The sequence below is a fragment of the Arachis ipaensis genome, chromosome B6 (assembly GCF_059453495.1).
Source record: "Arachis ipaensis isolate K30076 ecotype BB chromosome B6, ASM5945349v1, whole genome shotgun sequence".
Taxonomy (NCBI): domain Eukaryota; kingdom Viridiplantae; phylum Streptophyta; class Magnoliopsida; order Fabales; family Fabaceae; genus Arachis; species Arachis ipaensis.
In genome coordinates this window covers 152,161,481-152,181,259 of record NC_142441.1, presented here as the reverse complement: position 1 = coordinate 152,181,259, position 19,779 = coordinate 152,161,481, and the positions used below count along the sequence as shown (strand labels likewise).

At 34.3% G+C, this 19,779-nt stretch overlaps 3 protein-coding genes and 1 pseudogene across 4 annotated transcripts; 3 read left to right on the top strand and 1 right to left on the bottom strand.

Annotated features, from left to right (window-relative positions):
* Window positions 1–82: 82 nt before the first annotated feature.
* On the top strand, window positions 83–12,774 carry LOC107647788 (LEAF RUST 10 DISEASE-RESISTANCE LOCUS RECEPTOR-LIKE PROTEIN KINASE-like 2.1). The gene is made up of 4 exons (XM_021105364.2): window positions 83–1,039; window positions 1,823–1,855; window positions 11,050–11,073; window positions 11,394–12,774. Exons 1-4 carry the CDS (start codon window positions 181–183, stop codon window positions 12,647–12,649), a joined length of 2,172 nt encoding a protein of 723 aa, XP_020961023.2. The 5' UTR covers window positions 83–180; the 3' UTR covers window positions 12,650–12,774.
* Window positions 6,662–8,169, top strand: LOC107646202 (uncharacterized; annotated as a pseudogene).
* Window positions 12,775–13,016: 242 nt separating the features above from the next.
* LOC107647787 (rust resistance kinase Lr10-like) lies at window positions 13,017–16,157 on the bottom strand. Of its 2 annotated transcripts, XM_088489935.1 has the most exons (2): window positions 14,944–16,157; window positions 13,017–14,899 (listed from the first exon to the last, which is right to left on the bottom strand). In XM_088489935.1, the coding sequence occupies exons 1-2, from the start codon at window positions 14,979–14,981 to the stop codon at window positions 13,114–13,116; spliced, it is 1,824 nt and encodes a 607-aa protein (XP_088346061.1). In that variant the 5' UTR covers window positions 14,982–16,157; the 3' UTR covers window positions 13,017–13,113. The 2 variants fall into 2 exon arrangements, with proteins under 2 accessions (XP_088346061.1, XP_016207321.1); XM_016351835.3 differs by lacking the exon at window positions 14,944–16,157 and having other exon boundaries at window positions 13,017–14,921.
* Window positions 15,062–19,572, top strand: LOC107647786 (LEAF RUST 10 DISEASE-RESISTANCE LOCUS RECEPTOR-LIKE PROTEIN KINASE-like 2.1). The gene is made up of 4 exons (XM_088489934.1): window positions 15,062–15,908; window positions 16,011–16,043; window positions 17,651–17,674; window positions 18,139–19,572. Exons 1-4 carry the CDS (start codon window positions 15,062–15,064, stop codon window positions 19,404–19,406), a joined length of 2,172 nt encoding a protein of 723 aa, XP_088346060.1. The 3' UTR covers window positions 19,407–19,572.
* Window positions 19,573–19,779: the final 207 nt, after the last annotated feature.

Below are 19,779 nucleotides of genomic sequence, written 5' to 3'. Positions count from 1 at the left end.
AAAGACAATTTTGCCCTCTGGATGGGATGTCTTGATTTAGCTCCTTCCTTCCTTCCTCACAACCAAACACAAAAGTCTACCAAGTCAATGCTATTGACGAATGGAAAGACGATTTTGCCCTCAACAAAGTATGGATGGGATGCTTTGATTTACCTTATAACATAATCAAGATTTTTCATCATGAATCATGCATCAATCACCATGAAAACAGGCTCACTCTTCCACTACTTGCTCTTAATTACCACTGTTGCCTCCGCCGCCGGGGATGCTAACAGAACATGTGCCCCATCTTCGTGCGGCAAAGTCACCAACATAAGTCATCCTTTCCGGCTGAAGGATGACCCACAAAATTGTGGCGATGAGAGGTATGAGTTGGCTTGCGAGAATAACATCGCCGTGCTAGCTTTGTTCCCGGGGAAGAACTACCATGTTGAATCAATAAACTACAATAACTTCACAATCCGACTCGTAGATCCCGGCATCTCAGAAGATGATTGCTCCACCCTTCCTCACTATTCCATAACCGGATCCTATTTGTGGAATAATGAAGATGAAAGCAGACCATATGAAGGCAGTCAAGACCGACAGACTGATTTTCGTAATGGCTCCACACGAGTCGAAACTGTAGAATTATTCTATAACGTGGTTTTCTTGGAGTGCAGAAATCCGGTGAGGGACGATCCACGATATGTGGACACTGCCTCTTGCATTAAACAAGGCCATCATGTTTATGCCGTTGTTGGAGGGTTGACGGTGGTTGAATTAAGAGATGGTTGCCATGTGAAGCTGGTTGCTGCCTACTCATCATCCTTTCTTGCTCCACCGAGTTGGCCATATCAATTGAGCTGCAACCAAAACTATTCATACGCTGAGATTCATAGGATGCTCAGTTATGGATTTGAGCTTTCGTGGGTACCTGGTGCTTGTCAATATAAGTGTGGACTGAAGCGGAGTTATTGCGCAATCGACCAAACCGCTCAAAGTAGTCTCATATGTTTGCGGGATTCCTGTTACACACCACTTTTTGGGAAAGAATGTCGTAAGAATCTATAATTCCATCAACGCTTCGCTTTGGATAGTTAGATTATCAGATTGGAAGAATTAGTATATTATTGTTTCAATAATTTTATGTTATGATTTTAATTATAAAAAATATCTGATATATATTAATTAAAATTAATTATTAAGATTACTGAAACATTAATATTTTAAATACATTTAAATACTTTCCTATAAGATTAGGCTGCATTTGGATACTCTACTTAATTGTAAAATAGAAATACAGATACAAAACTTTTCTATCACAAAAACATATACTATTTCCATTCGAAAAATATTAGGTACAAACTTACAGTTATTTTTATTAAAATTATACTTAAAAATTGTTAAATAATTTAATATATTTAATTAAATTATTAACTGTCAAATTTAAATTTTAAATATTGCTTTCGTATGAATTTTTATCAAAATATATTTTTTTTTATTGTGTATTTTTATCACAAATGCTAAGAGTCAACATTTTTTTTAATTGTATTATAGGGGGATATAAGTCCATTTTTTTTATACTAATAGAATCCTAAAAATGGTGATTCTCAGTCACTTCTTTATTTTTATTTCACAAAACATAATACATATACAAAAAAAAATATGGGTGTAAGATACTTTTCTTTAACACCAGTATACGCACTATATCAAGATGTGAAGCGCACACAGGTCAAATATACTCTTTAGTCTTTTCTTCAATACTGAAACGAAATATTTTGTAGTATTATTTTTGCTATCTTCAGGACTCCAGAGCTAATTTGTTTCTACTGTCATTTAGGAAATGTGTCGAAGCTCCAGATAATCGCAGAAGGTATGCATATAATTTAGTTACTAAAACGAGTTAATTTAGTGTGCGACACGAGAATTTTTCATGGATCAAATTTATGTGTGGAACTATGTATAAATATAATTTAGTTCAAGGAATATTGTTTATCTCATTGTTTCTAATTGTATTTTCTTTTCTATTTTTTATCTTATACCATTGCACTTATTTTATTTTTCTCCTAGCGATCACATATATTATTATTATTATTATTATTATTATTATTATTATTATTATTATTATTTGCATACATTTCGATTAACTATATTACATTAAAATACAAAAGAAATCTTCAAAGTTTAATTTCATCGGTTAAATCAGTATCTTCTAATCAAAATATTTTATTGATCACTAATGAAAAATGATGACATAGTGTTGGTTTATGGTATAACCAGAAATATTTAGGACAGAGATATAAAAAAAATACGTAGGTGAAAGGAATGGGAATCACCCTATTTTACTTTACTGAAGCAGTACATTTATAGGATTTTAATCCATGATACTACCACATCACCACTAAACTAGGAAGTGGGATGAACAGAAACTGCCACATACCCACTAGATAAGAAAGTGGAATAACAAAAACTACTTTTCTCCTAAAGTGCAGGAACCACTAATTGACTAAAACAACAAACTGAAACAATAATAAAAAAAACTTAATGCAGTCCAAAAGCAAATAATTAACACTCCTCCTTGCTTTAGGATCTGCAAACTCCAATTTTCTGCCTCAATAGCTCAAACTTGCTGACAAGAAGTGGCTTTGTAAACAAATCTGCCAATTGATCTTCTGACCTGCAATAAACCAAAGTTATTTCTCCATTTTGCTACATCTCTCTTAAGAAGTAGAGCTTGATGTTAAAATATTTAGTCTTGCCATGACACATCGGATCCTTTGAAATCGCAATTGCTGCCTGGTTGTCGATAAACACTTCTGTCTTGTGATTCTGTTGGAGATGTAAATCACATAAGATCTTTTTCAGCCACAAAACTTGATTTACAGCTGCTGTTGCTGCTATGAATTCAGATTCTGCAGTGGATTGTGCTACTGTCTCCTGCTTCTTTGTGCACCATGAAAAAAACTCCTGAGCCTAAACTGAAACAATATCCGGAAGTGCTCTTCATGTCATCAATGGATCCAGCCCAGTCACTATCAGAGAATCCACACAACTTGAAATTTTGACAGCTCTCAAACTTCACACCATAATCAACAGTACCTTTAATATATCTCAATACCCTTCTTGCTGTCTTTAAATGCATTTCACTAGCACAATGCATACCTTTTCTGTCTTGAGGCTTGTCAACCTTTTCCCATGTGTTGTTTTTTTGAATCATTGAAATCTCATCCTCCATTGCCTTTTTCCATTTTGGATCCTTGAGTGCTTCTTCACAGCAACTAGGTTCGCATACTGCTACATTGCATCTTTGATAAATGTCTGACAGCAGTCTTGTGCCTCTGATGGGATGATCATCTTCTAATTCATTTTGACACAACTCTGTTGTTTGGTTTCCGCCATAATCATCTTCAATATTGTTACAAGGTTCAATTGTTTTTCGTGGGTTCTTCCAATCCCATTGTTGATCTTCATTGAAATGCACATCCCTAGACACAGTCAACTTTCTAGATTGAGGATGATACACTTTGTAGGCTTTTGAAACAGAACTATAACCCACAAAAATACCCAGAATTGCTTTCTTGTCAAGCTTGTCGCGCTTAACCTGTGGAACATGTGCAAAACAAACACAACCAAACACTTTAAGAAAGGTTAGTGAAGGCTTATATCCATACCAAGCTTCAAAAGGAGTTTTGTCTTTCAAAGCCTTGGATGGAAGTCGATTTTGAAGAAAAACGGCTGTGTTGGCCGCTTCAGCCCAAAATTCTTTAGGCAATTCCTTCTCATGCAGCATGCATCTGGCCATCTCCATTACTGATCTATTTCTCCTTTCACTAACTCCATTTTGCTCTGGAGTGTATGGGGTTGTGAGTTGATGTACAATACCAGCTTCTTCACAAAATTGATCAAATTGTGTTGAGGTGTACTCCTTCCCATTATCTGATCTTAGAAATTGTATCTTGCACCCACTTTGAGTTTCCACCATATTCTTGAACTTTACAAAGACTCCAGCCACTTCATGCTTGAATTTCAAGAAAAAAATCCAGCACATTCTTGTAAAATCATCTATGAAAAGAATAAAGTATAGACTACCTTGTAACAATGGAGTTCTTTGAGGTCCTGCCACATCAGTGTGGATGAGTTGCAGCTTTTGAGAGGCTCTCCAAACTGTTTTGGGAAATGACACTCTGTTTTGTTTACCAAATTGACAGGCATTACAATTTGGCAAATGATCAGAGAGTATTGGTAGACCTTCAATCATATCTTTCCTCTTCATGTTCAGCATCCTTTGAATATGACAGTGACCAAGTCGCTTATGCCAGAGTTCAGTGGGACTGACTTGGGTGATGTAAGCTGTCTGCTCCTCCACAATTGGATCAAATGAGAAGCTTTTTCCTCTCATTTTAACCCTTAAAATCTCCCGACCGGTAGTGTCAAAGATAAGACAATGTAGATTTTCGAAAAAAACTTTAAATCCCTTTTCTAACAATTGACCCACACTAAGCAGATTTTGGTCAATGTCAGGCACATACAGAACATCTGAAATGGTTTTCATACCTGAGCTAGTTGAAATTACAATTGTTCCTTTTCCTTTTGCAGAAATATAGTCACCATTCCCAATTCTGACTTTTGAGAATTTAGCAGGCTTCAAATCCTTGAAAAGAGTTTTATCATATGTCATGTGGTTTGTACAACCACTATCAATCAGCCAGCATTCAGAACTACTCCTTGCTGAGAAGCATGTTGCCACAAAGATTTGATCTTCTTCATTTTGCTCTACAACATTGGCATTAGCTTCATGTTGTTGAAATTTGCCTTTGCAAATTACAGCTTCATGTCCAAGCTGATTGCACTTGTTGCACTTTGCGTCTGGTCTTCTCCAACATCTGAAGGGTGGGTGACCCATTTTGCCACAATGCTCACAAGGTGGGTAATTTTTCTTTTTACCTTTGTCTTTGCTTTGGCTGCTTTGACTACTTCCAACTTCATGATGCTTGGCTGGTAAAGCACCTTCAACCACGTGATCTTGTCTCATAAGCCTTCGCTGCTCTTGGGCCTGCAAGGCATGTAACACTCCTGCTAAGGTGATTTTGGACAGATCCTTCGTATTCTCCAAAGTAGTTATTGATGCTTCATATCTCTCTGGCACTGTAACTAGAATTTTTTCCACAATTCTAGAATCAGTGAATTCAGTGCCGAGTAATCTAACTTTGTTTGCAATAGAAAGCAACCTGTCAGAGTATTCTTTGATTGTCTCAGAATCTTTCATTCTCTGCATCTCGAATTCTCTCATCAAGTTGAGCACTTGCATGCCTCGAATCCTCTCATCCCCTGCGTATTCTTCCTTTAAATAGTCCCAAATTGCTTTTGGTGTTTTGAGAGTCATGATTCTGGTGAAGATTATTGATGAAACACCAGTAAAGAGACATGATCTTGCCTTTGCCTTCCTTGTTTTTTTCTCCTTGTGCAATTTTATTTGAGCCATGGTAGGATTGTTTGGCAGCGGAGGAATTTCGTAATCCTCTTCCACGGCTTCCCAAAGGTCCAATGCCTCCAAATAAGACTCCATTTTAACTGCCCAAAGGTCATAGTTTTCTCCATCAAAGGTGGGCGGAGCAATTTGTGAGAGACTTGCTTCACCTTCCATTTTCACAGGCCCCGTAAGAAGAATGCTGTGATACCAATTTGTTGGTTTATGGTATAACCAGAAATATTTAGGACAGAGATATAAGAAAAATACGTAGGTGAAAGGAATGAGAATCACCCTATTTTACTTTACTGAAGCAGTACATTTATAGGATTTTAATCCATGACACTACCACATCACCACTAAACTAGGAAGTGGGATGAACAGAAACTGCCACATACCCACTAGATAAGGAAGTGGAATAACAAAAACTACTTTTCTCCTAAAGTGCAGGAACCACTAATTGACTAAAACAACAAACTGAAACAATAATAAAAAAAACTTAATGCAGTCCAAAAACAAATAATTAACACATAGAATATTAATTTACATAGGTGGACATTAGGACAAATCAGTTCTTGTGCCAAGAAGAAAAACGACTATGTCATTTTTTCTAGAGACAAAACACAGTATTTAAATGCCAGCTACTTTCTTCTTTCATCCTCTCAGCTCCTTCAATAATAGTGCAGCCATCACTGCCGTCTCCACTCTCAAACTACCACCAATTTTACCCCCTTTCCTTTTATCTCTATTATCCTATCTTTCAAACTACCATAATCACCACCACTGTCACCCAACACCACAACATAACCAACACCACTATTAACACCTTGATTGCCACTACAACTTTCTCAGCATCTCTTAAATTCCACCACTATCATCAAAGTTATTTAAGACAATAGCTTAGGTATTAACAACTAAGCAATACCTTAAGGCTTAAACATAAAACAGTAATACCCTAAATCGATCCATAAAAATTTTCTACTAAAAAATTCTGCAACAAATTTTAATTGCTAAATCAATTTCTAAATTTTTATTTTGTTAGCCAAATCAATCCTTACATAAACTGATTTGTTTAACTTTTTATCAAAATTTGACACAAAAGTTGATATATCTAATAAAATAAAAAAGTTTAATTACTCTATTGGTCCTATAGTTTTGCGAAATTTTTAATTAGATCCCTATACTTTTTTTCCTTTTAATTGAGTCCCTATACCATATTAAATTTTTTAATTAAGTCCTTATTAACGGTAAAAATTAAAAAAACGTTTATAAAATATAAATTTACTAATTTACCCTCACCCCTTCTCTTTTTTCTTTCACCCTCACCTCCATCATCTTCTCGCCCTCTTTTTCTGTCTCCACCCTTCTTCTATCAACAAGCTCCCTTCTTTCATGGCAGAAATGGTCATATAACACAATTTGCTATCACTTCACACTTCCCACTTCCATTATGAGACTCTTATCCACTGAGTAGTGAATACCATGAAAGCAATCCAATTCCGTATGTCTAGGTTGTACTATGACACATTTCATCCCACAATCCACTTCTAGATACCATCATCATCATTATCACTCCCTAAATCAATGATCTCCCGCTGCAGTATAGTCCAATCTCACCACCCCAATTTCACAATCTCATACCTGATTGACTCATGTGGTCTCTCTCCAGACACTGCTGCTCTTACTTCCCAAAAGCTTCACCTTCCTTCTGCTGAAGACCATACTCAGTTCTCACCCTTCTCAGGGAGCATGGTTTCACAGATACCCAGATTTCAAACCTCATCAGAAAACGCCCATTGCTCCTCTTAGTAAACCCAGATATCCTCTTGCCAAAGTTTCAATTTTTCCTCTCCATTGAGATTTCCAATACCAACCTCGCAAGAACCCTAACCGCTGACCCAACCCTTTTGACCCGGAGCTTGGAGAAACAGATCATACCCTCTTACAATTTTCTCAAGAGTGTGTTGATTTCTGATGAAAAGGTTGCAGCTTCATTGAAGCGCACATCTTGGGTCTTCCTCGAGGATCACAAGAAGAACCTCGTACCAAACCTCAATCTCCTAAAAGAGATGGATGTTCCTGAATCATGTGTTACGCTGTTGCTGACTCATTTTCTGGAGGCATTGATGCAGAAAAAGGAAAACTTTGCAAAGCTTTCTAAGGAGATTAAAGAAATGGGGTTTAATCCAAAAAAGACAACTTTTGTGTTGGCCATTCATGTGCTCTCAGGTGAGGGTAACAAATCCATATATAACCGCTGTTACGAGGTTTATAAGAGGTGAGATTGGTCAGATGATGACATCCTTATGGCATTTAAGAAGCACCCACATTGTATGATACTTTCAGAGGATAAGATAATGAAGACAATGGATTACTTGGTGAATAAGATGGGTTGGCCTTCAGGAATGACTGTTAGGTGCCCAGTGGTGTTGTTTTTCAGTTTGGAGAAGATGATTAAACCTAGGTGCTCTGTTGCTAAGGTTTTGTTAATGAAGGGATTGATTAAGAGGAAGTTGAGCTTGTCCACTTTGCTGTTGCCTAATGAGGACAGTTTCTTGGAGAAGTATGTGATCAAGTATGAGCTGCAGGTGAATCGAGTTTGGGAGGTAGAAGGAAAGGTGGTCAGGGGTGGAATAAGGGGGTGCGGTGGAGGTGGGAGGAATGAAGGTGAGAGAGAGAAGCAGGAGCAGAGGAGGGAGACGGAAAGGTGGAAGATGTAACACCCTAATACTTTTAAACTGAGTTAAGCTTTATTTGGATTATATTTAGTAGCTGATATTCAAAACCTTGGAAAATTTTTCTTTTAAAACAAAGATGAAATATTTATGTAAAATAATTTATAAATAAAATATATTGAATAATTAGTTTTTATTAGAATAGTTACTAGTTGAAAAATATAAGTGGATTTGAAAATACTAACATGAAAAACCAGTGTGCTAAACTATGAAGGCACAACAATGACAAGCTTTACTCATACCAAATAAAAAGGAAAACATCATAGTTACAATTGCAATCAGTCAAAAAGGATAAAACAAAATACATAGGAAATCCTAATTCTCTTATTTTGTTTAACTATGGCTAAAACAATCGCATATTCTTCCTTCTTAAAGTAAACATTTAATGTTTTGTATCTACATCCTCGATAGCTTGCTCCTACTAGTACACCTGTCTTTTCACCTCAACTGTATTACTTCGTACTGCATCGTTCCTGAAGATGGTACGGAGAGAGGGGTGAGAAACAAAAGTTTCTCAGTAGTTTTTATCTATATGGTGTCATCGTATCCATCCCCAGCCACTCCGAGTTTTTAAAATAAAAACAGTGATGATGCAATGTTGTTCAATTATTATTTTTAAAAGTTCTTATTTAGTCGGAGTGGTGTGACTTTTAGATGCTTCTCGTTTACTTATGTTATGACATGTGTAATGCATACAAAATGCCTATAGCGTTAAAACATATAAATGTAAACTCATAAACCTTGGTATGATATTCTCATAGGCCATAAGCAAGGCAAAATAAATAATAAACAAGAGAATAATAGTAACATTGCCATAGGTAAGTCAAACAAAATAGATCTGAATAAAATAAAGACCTTAAACAGTATCATACATCATATAAAAAGGAACTTTGGATAAAGAAGGATCTTTGAATGAAATAATAAACATAATCATAAATTAAAAAGGATAAAAGAAGAACAATCATGATCACACTTTTCATTGCACTTTTCATTACTTTTTCTCATAGCTTTTGTGGAAGGTATTGAGCTCAAACCGGTATAAGAGGTGGGAGTCCCCTTCCCTTACCGAAGGTTCTTATCCCAAACGTTTTGGCGATCACCTTCCCTTACCGAAGGATCATCTCGATCGATCCCCTTCCCTTACCGAAGGATCATATCGATATCTTGTCTTTGGGGGTCACCTTCCCTTACCGAAGGATCATTCCCTCAGTTTAATTTACAATCAAGGTTATTTAGACATACACAAGAAAAGAGTTATATCAACAAAGATATCTTATTATATAAAATTGATGGGCGTTCCCTTCCCTTACCGAAGGTTCCCAAAAGTTTGTCGATCACCTTCCCTTACCGAAGGATCATCTCGATTATCTTGTCTTTGGGGGTCACCTTCCCTTACCGAAGGATCATTCCCTCAGTTCTTTAATGCACATAAGATTGTTATTATAATACATAATGCGTATGAAGGAAAGAGACATTCTACCATGACATGCAAATAAAGCTAACATCTATGTTCGAAAACATTTAAAACATGACATATAAAAATTAGCACAAAAACCCCCTACCTCGAGTGAAGTTCCGCTAGGTATTCCGATGTAAATAGATGCGCTTTGTTAGTGAAGAGAGACTTGTTTCATGACTAGACTTTGTGTATACTAGAATGTTTTGTATAGAAAAAGGGAATAGAATGAGAAAGGAAGGATCAAATAGCTCTCAGGCATGTGCAGATTATGTTAGGAGGCATTTAGGTGAAATCTTCAATCTGGATCGTCACTTTGTGAGCCCTATAACTTTTTCTACGTTTGGAATTTAGAATTAGCTATTAGAGACAAATTTATAGAGAATTGAATGAGCTTTAAAACGAATCTTAAACGAAGTAAATCGGATAACCACATCTTGAGATATTCCCGAAATACTGTTAGTATATCAGGCTGGCTGATAAGAGCGCGATTTTCTACTCTGAACTCGTAACCGATTTATCTATCTAATTTAATTTAAATTTGATTTTATACTGAACTTAAGGAATAGAGCTAGTATTCTTATCTTTTCATATAACTAAATATCATTCAAATCTAATAAATGTAGAATTAATTATGACTATATTTTAAAAGGTTGTTTTATTGTCGGTTAGAGATTTACTACCACTAGTGCTTTCATATGTTTAAATTTTAAATTCAAATCTTAAATCATTACCATTTTAATTAATTAATTAGTTATTAAATAATGATTTGATTCAAAAAGTTGGGATGTTACAGAAGAAGAGTAAAGGGTTAATTTTATCTTTCTTAAAATAAAAAAGAGACATAATTTATGAATTTAGAAAAAATTGAGGGAATATTCAATTTAGGAATGGAATATTTCGTTAAATCAAACGGTTTTGTTATGGTAAGGACCTAATTGAAAAAAAAAATTGGTGCAGAGACCCAATTAAAAGGAAAAAAAGTATAGGGACCTAATTGAAAATTTTGCGAAACTATAGGGACCAATAGAGTAATTAAACCAAATAAAAAATTAAAAACTTATTTAGTGATTAAAATTTATTGAGAATTAAATTGTCGAACTAAAATTTTTTTAAGAACTGGTTTGAAATATTACTCAGATATAAAACAATACAAAATAATAAAATACCGCTTAACTATTGTTTTATTTATTTTAAAAATAAGTGTTTTTTTATTTTAAAATTTATAAAAAATTAATGTATTTAAACATAAAAATTATCCAGATACATTAATTTTTAAATGAATCTAAAAAATAAATGATCCAATTATTTTTAAAAAATAGAACATTACTATTGTCAATTGTGCATCGACTAATACTAGTTTATTGTCATTGCCATGTTTCTAATTTTTCACAAATTCTTCTCTACAGATTACGCGTATGGAATTTTGAAAGGTAGATTCTCATTCTCAGCAAATATTTTCTGTTGCACGGTGTGATTTCCATATTGAGTCCTAACTCTTAACGTGACTAAGAATATATTATTAGGGTACCACAAAACATAAAATATCTTTTAAAGAATAATTAATTTGCCATTCTTCTAATTTTTTCAAGAGTTAAATTGATGGTTGTTCTTATGTCAATTAATTATTTATGTAAAACCTTTTTACAGCTATCGAAAATCAAATTACATTCTTTGAACACCATGTTCAACTTTTATGTGTTCGTTAACAACGAATATATTTGAATTGTTTGATACTTTGATATTTACACAGGACTTCGGAAAGTAGTAGGAAAAGATGGTGGCGATTCTTTCTCTAAAGAGGATGTATTACCTATAACTATAATTGCTGTAGGAGTATTCACGGGATGGTTTATGGTGCCATACATGGTCGTCAAATACATATTGGGTCGTCTCATACTTTTCTTTGTAATGCTGATCTATACATGCCAAAGAAAACATGCATCAATTTATGAAAACATTGAGGAATTTTTGCAAGGGAGCAATCTCATTCCAATAAGGTATTCATATAAAGAGATAAAGAAAATGACAAGAGATTTTAAAGAGAAGTTGGGAGAAGGAGGATTCGGTTCCGTGTACAAGGGAAAGCTACCAAGTGGACCTTTTGTAGCCATAAAAATGTTGGGTAAAGCTAAGGCTAATGGTCAAGAATTCATCAGTGAAGTTGCTACAATTGGTAGAATACATCATGCCAATGTAGTAAGGTTGATTGGATTTTGTGTTGAGGGTTCAAAACGTGCTCTTGTATACGAATTTATGCCCAATGGTTCTCTAGATAAGTTTATTTTCTCCAAAGTGGATAGTGTATCATTGACTTGCCAGGAACTTTTTGAAATATCTCTTGGAGTGGCTCGTGGCATAGCTTATCTGCATGAAGGTTGTGACATGCAAATTTTGCATTTTGATATCAAGCCTCACAATATTCTTCTTGACGAAAACTTCATTCCTAAGGTCTCAGACTTTGGTCTTGCAAAGCTTAATCCTCTTGATAATAGTATTGTAACTTTGACAGCAGCACGAGGAACAATTGGTTACATGGCTCCAGAATTGTTCTACCAAAATATTGGAGCAGTATCTTATAAAGCCGATGTCTATAGCTTTGGAATGCTTTTGATGGAGATGGCAAGTCAAAGAAGAAACTCCAACCCAAATGCAGAGCATTCAAGTCAATTTTACTTTCCATTTTGGATATACAATCAATTGACTCAGAAAAATGATGAAATAGAGATGGAAATTTTAATGCATGAAGAAACAAGCGAAGTAGCAAAAAAGATGTTCTTAACTGCACTATGGTGTATACAATTGAAGCCAAGTGATCGTCCTTCAATGAACCAAGTGGTGAAAATGTTAGAAGGGAATGCTGCAAGCATTGAAATGCCTCCAAGACCTTCATATTATCCAAATGATACGATTCACAAAGATTCTGAGATTAATTCAGGAGTAACTATTTCAAATGATTCTTCTAGTTGTTCAGGTTTTGAGGAGGAACTTACAACCAATCCTATGTGAAAGTGCTTTGGTTGATGACTAGTGCAATTTGCTTTCTATGTTCTTGTTTCTATATTGTATTGTTATTTACGTTTATATGCTGTACGCTTTTGTTTATTACAACCAGTTCAACAACAATTTCATAATTTCATTTTGGATATTACAACCTATATATATTTCGCTAAGAATACATATATTTAACAACATCTCAGCGTTTAATTAAAGTAACATTTTCAGAATGTTAACAATGTCATAATACAAAATAATGATAAGTTGCTGTTGCATATTATACTGAAACAGAGACATCTCCAAAATAATACACCCTCTTTAGCACAAGATTTGTCCATCATAAGTGCCAGTCAATGAATTGTTTTTAAAATCCAAGATATCCCTACAAAAAGCATGTAAAAACAAATTCTTCATTCATTTTTTCTTTGATACAAACATGAGTGCATGAGTGATATATTTTACAACAATTAGCTCATTTATTCTGTTTCTGGAATCACTTCCAATTCCAAATTCATACATCTTGCTGGATTATTTGCACTTGAACTACTCTCAGCGGCAGATTCAAAAGGATTTGGCGGCACTTTCAACTTGTCTTCCTCTCCTTCAAGCATTTGAACTACACTTTTCATGGAGGGACGGTGTACCGGGTGCCACTGGATGCACCATAGTCCTACTATTGCTAGTTTCTTTGCAATTCTGAAATCTCCTTCATCGTCAATTGGAATATATGTGTCATCTCCTTCGAGCAAATTGTGCATCCAATTGGGATATAGAACTTGAAATGTTTCTTGATTCTCGTTTGTGTTTTTTCTTCCTCCAACCATCTCAAGTAATAACATCCCATAACTGTAGATATCGGATTTATAAGATACATTCCCGAAGTTTCTAGAGAAAACTTCCGGCGCCATGTATCCTAACGTTCCCCTTGCTGCAGTCATGGATACTGTACTTCGATTCTTTGAGCACAACTTAGCCAATCCGAAATCTGAAATTTTAGGAGTGAAACTTTGATCTAACAAGACATTGTAAGGATTAATATCAAAATGCAGAATTCTTTGATCACAGCCTTGATGAAGATATTCAATCCCTTTAGCTATGCCAATAGCAATCTGATGCATCTTGTTCCATCCGAGAAAGGTTTCGTTGTCGCTGGACGAAGCAATGAAGCTCTGGAGATTACCATTGAGGAAGAAGTGATAAACTAAAGCTCGGTGAGATCCATCAGCACAATAGCCCAGCAAGCGAACCACATTGACGTGGTGGATTTTGGCCATTGTTCCCACTTCATTTATGAACTCTTTTCCGTCTCCTTGTGTGTTATTGAGGATCTTGACGGCAACGAGAATTTGATTGGACAATTTACCTTTATAGACAGCTCCATGAGCTCCTTCACCTAACTTGTCCTTGAATTGCTTAGTGATTCTCTTGATATCAGCATAAGAGAATCTGGTTGGTTTGAATGCCTCGTAGTCCTTCAAGAAAGTTTGAACTCTTTGTTGATCTTCCCCTTTGTTTCTGTAATAGCGATGCATATAATACAAGGCAGCGAGTATTGACACAAGGAGAGCTGCACCTGCAATGGGTAAAATAATGGATTCATACTTCTTCCCTGTTTTAGGCTTGCGTTCATTAGTAGGAGTCTCCAAAACAGAGTCTCTGCAAGGGACAAAGCATCCATCGCCACTATGGAAACTTCTCTTCCATACCAATTGGATTGAAGAATACAGTAGCACATTTGCGGGTAATGGCATAACCTGACGAACCAGTTTTGTGCAGGACATCAAGTTTGAGTCGATAATATCATCGTCATCACCAGCCGCACGAATCGGGCATCTTGAAGAACAATTAAAGAAAGTAACGTTGCTGGGCTTTTCATCAAGAGAAAATGGGAAAGGATCAAATGATGAGTAATTGAGTGCGAGAAAGAGTTGTGGAAGGCAGTGTTTGGGATCATAAATTTCTAAAGAATTTGATGTGTAATTAATGCGACGGACGGCGAATTTCACTGAAGAAGGATGGGCAGGCAGCTCAAGAATACTGGTTTTGTTTTCTTTACAGTACAAACGGACCGGACATTGAACCGCGCAATTTCCAACATTCAGATCTAGCAGCAGTAGCAGAAGCAATGCCCAAATCTTCATTGCCAAATGTGGAAAATCAGTTGAAGCTTTACATCTGTGAATTATATTGACTTGGAGTAGCACGCAATTATAGAAACTAATAATACGTGTTTTCCCTTTCTCTTTACTTCCTTCCTCTCTTCTTCCTTTCTCTTTACTTCCTTCCTCTCTCCCTTCCTTCCTCACAACCAAACACAAAAGTCTACCAAGTCAATGCTATTCATCAATGGAAAGACAATTTTGCCCTCTGGATGGGAAGCTTTGGTTTAGCTTATAACATTATCAAGACTTTTCAATTTTCATCATGAATCAATCAATCACCATGAAAAGAGACTCACTCTTTCACTACTTGCTCCTAATTACCAATGTTGCCTCCGCCGCCATGGATGCTAACACAACATGTGCCCCATCTTCGTGCGGCAAAGTCACCGACATAAGGTATCCTTTCCGGCTGAAGGATGACCCACAAAACTGTGGCGATCGGAGGTTTGAGTTGGCTTGCGAGAATAACACCGCCGTGTTACCTCTGTTCCCGGGGAAAAACTACCATGTTCAATCAATAAACTACAATAATTTCACAATCCGACTCGTAGATCCCGGGATCTCAGAGGATGATTGTTCCACTCTTCCTCACTATTCCATGTCCAGTCACAACTTGAGCGAAACGGTACAATATGAACTGATATTTCAACGACGAGTGACTTATGTTGGTAATGGCGGTTCTATAACATTATCTGAGCGCATGGTTTTCTTGAAGTGCAGAAATCCGGTGAGGGACGATCCACAATACGTGGACACTTCCCCTTGCATTAAGAATAATGTTTATGCTATTATTGGAGGGTTGTCAGTGATTGAATTAAGAGATGATTGCCATGTGAAGCTGGTTGCTGCCACATCATCCTTTCCTGATCCACGGGCGAGATGGCCGTACTACGATGACTCATTGAGCTGCAACAAAAACTGTTCATACGCCGAGATTCATAGGATGCTGAGTTATGGATTTGAGCTTTCGTGGGTTCCGGGAGTTTGTGAACATTTCTGTGGACTCACGGACAATCCTTGCGCAGTCAACGAAACCGCTCCAGGTAGTCTCGTATGTTCGTTGGTGGTCAACGATACCTGTGTCACACCACTTCTGTATAAAGAATGTGGTAAGAATAATCCATCAACGCTTATACTTCTTCATTTTCGATTTCGAATTTGGATACGCTACTCGCACAATACTTAATTTGTTTCTATTGTGTGTCATTCAGGAAAGGTGTCCAAGCTCCAATTTATCGCAGAAGGTATGAATTTTTATCCATTTATCTGTGCAACTATGAATAAATTTAGTTCAAGGATTGTTCAACTCATTGTTTTTAATTGAATTTTCTTTTCTATTTTTATCTTATCTTATACCATTGGACTTATTTTATTTTCCCTGCCTATCACCTATATTTTTTTCCCTCAATGGTAGATATTTTATGATAATAAAATAAAGGGTTATGTTACGTGTACACTAAAATCAGCCATCAAAATCAGTTTCTAGTATAAAATACATATTGAAATATAAATACACATTAAAAATAAATTAAACCACACATATATTTATACATAAATATAGTAGTAGTTGATTTTAATGTATAAATAACATTTCTCTAAAATAAATGGTCCCAGTTGGGACAAGAAGGGGGTAATAATGAAAAAGTCCCCGCTATATTATTACTATTAGTATTATTATATATTTACATGTTGGTTGAATCAATTATTTGCACGCATTTCGATCAATTATGTTATATAATATAAAAAAACAGTATCCAACCAAGAATTATATATAAAAAGAGAAATTCTTAGAGATAAGTGATTTTTAGAAATTTTAGTTATTATTTTATGGTTTAATTATTCTGTTAGTTTTTATAATTTTATTAAATTTTTATATAATTTTTTAATTGAATTCTTATTTTAATTTTGTAATTAAGTCTTTTTTAATATAAAAAATATTAGAATTAACTGAATATTTTTTTGCAAATTGAAGATATTTATAATTAAAAATTTAATTAAATCTTTGATTGCATGTATTTTTGTAAAAATATTATGTTAATTTTAATATTTTTAATATAAAAAGGACGTGATTACAAAATTAAAAATAGTGTAGAGACTCAATTGAAAGGAAAAAAGTATAAAGATCTAATTAAAAATTTAATAAAACTATAAGGACCAATAAAATAATTAAACCATATTTTATCAATATAAATATTAAATTATTTTTAATAAATAAATTTTATTAATGTATATTGTAAATTTTGAAAAATATAAAATATAAATTATATTTATTTATGTGTATAAATTTTAATAAATATAAGTATAAATTATATATTTATTGTGTACAAAATTTTTATAAATATATATACAAATTATTACTTACCAAGTGTTGGCAAGCTGGTCATATATCATTGTTATATATAAAAATATATCTTTAATATTTATGTTTTTTATTAAATAAAAATATGAACTAATTTGTTTAATTTTTTATTAAAATCTGACATGAAAATTGATATGTGTAATAAAATACAAAGTTAAAAATTGATTTAGTAATTAAAATTTATTAAAAATCAAATTGTCCAACTAAATATTTTTTGGAAATTAATTTAAAATATTACTCAACATAAAATAATACAAAGCAATAAAATACTACTTAATTATTTTATTCATTTTAAAATAAGTCTCTCTTTTACGTTTTTAAATTTATTAAAAATTTAATGTCTTTAAACAGAAGAATTATCCAGATGAATGGACCTAAAAAATAGACAATCTAATTATTTTGAAAAGGAGTGAGCATTACTGTTGTGCATCGATTAATGCTAGTTTATTGTCTTTGCCATGTTTCTAATTTTTCACAAATTCTTCTCTACAGATTACGCGTATGGAATTTTGAAAGGTAGATTTCTCATTCCTCAGCAAATATTTTCTATTGCAGGGTGTGATTTCCATATTGTGTCCTAATGTGACTAATTAAGAAGATATTATTAGGGTACCACAAAACATAAAATATCTTTCAAAGACTAATTAATTTGCCATTCTTCTAATTATTTTTTAAGAGTTAAATTATCAGTAGTTGTTTTTATTCAATTAATTGTGGTGAAAACTCAGGTGCTTTCGACTTTAGATAAAGTTAATAACTGAAAGTTGTTAGATGATTTGATTGATTTGACTAAATTTTTATCTAACGACAAAGTCGACTGCACTGCACCTGAGTTTCCACCGTTAATTATTTATGTAAAACTATTTTTACAGCTATCGAAAATCAAATTACATTCTTTGAACACCATGTTCAACTTTAATGTGTTCGTTAGCAACAAATATATTTGAATTGATTGATATTTTATTTGATATTTTACCCAGGATTTCGAAAAGTAGTAGGAAAAGATAGTGGCGGCGAGTCCTTCAATAAAGAGGATGTATTAGCTATCATTAAGGCAGGAGTATTCACGGGAGTGTTTATGGTGCCATTCATGGTGGTCAAATACGTATTGAGTCTCATACTTTTTTTCTTAGTGTTGATCTACTACACATGCCAAAGAAGACATGCATCAATTTATGAAAACATTGAGGAATTTTTACAAGGGAATGATCTCATTCCAATAAGGTATTCGTATAAAGAGATAAAGAAGATGACAGAAGATTTTAAGGAAAAGTTGGGAGAAGGAGGATTCGGCTCAGTGTATAAGGGAAAGCTACGAAGTGGACCTTTTGTAGCCATAAAAATGTTGGGTAAAGCCAAAGGTAATGGTCAAGATTTCATCAGTGAAGTTGCTACAATTGGTAGAATACATCATGCCAATGTGGTAAGGTTGATTGGATTTTGTGTAAAAGGTTCAAAACGCGCTCTTGTATATGAATTTATGCCGAATGGTTCTCTAGATAAGTTTATCTTCTCCAAAGTGGATAGTGTATCATTGACATACCAGAAACTTTTTGAAATATCTCTTGGTGTGGCTCGTGGTATAGCTTATCTGCACGAAGGTTGTGACATGCAAATTTTGCATTTTGATATCAAGCCTCATAACATTCTTCTTGATGAGAACTTCATTCCTAAGGTGTCAGACTTTGGTCTTGCAAAGCTTAACCCTCTTGATAACAGTATTGTATCTTTGACAGCAGCAAGAGGAACAATTGGTTACATGGCTCCGGAATTGTTCTACAAAAATATTGGAGCAGTATCTTACAAGGCTGATGTCTATAGCTTTGGAATGCTTTTGATGGAAATGGCAAGTCAAAGAAGAAACTCGAATCCAAAAGCAGAGCATTCAAGCCAATTTTACTTTCCATTTTGGATATACGATCAATTGGCTCAAAAAAGTGATGAGATAGAGTTGGAAATTTTGATGCATGAAGAAACGAGCGAACTAGCAAAAAAGATGTTTACAACTGCACTGTGGTGTATACAATTGAAGCCAAGTGATCGCCCTTCAATGAATAAAGTAGTGGAAATGTTAGAAGGGGATGCTGCAAGTATTGAAATGCCTCCAAAGCCTTCCTATTATCCAAATGATATTATTCAGAGAGATTCTGAGATTAACTCAGGAGAAACTACTTCAAACAATTCTTCTGGCTCTTCAAGTTTTGAGGAGGAAATTGCAACTAACCCTCTGTTGAAGTTTTCTGAATGATGACTAGTCCAATTTGCTTTCTATGATCTTGTTTCTTATTATGTTAATTGTTAAGTAAATGGACAAGTATAGCAAGTGTGATATTTTTTTATATTGTATTTTTATTTATATTTATGTATGTGTTGTACGCTTTTGTTTATTAAAACCAGTCAAATGACAATTTGATTATTTCTTTGTGGGCACGCTTGTAATAATATTATTATTTTGATAGAATAAACTAAATATAATCTTTGTTTAGTTGTAACTCAATAATATATACAATGGCTAGAGAATGCAGAATAGTTAATATAACCAATACCAGAAGGAGACTAATTTTGTGAGACTGATCATTTCTGGCATGTTTACTTATGTTCCCCCTAATTTAGGTAGCGTT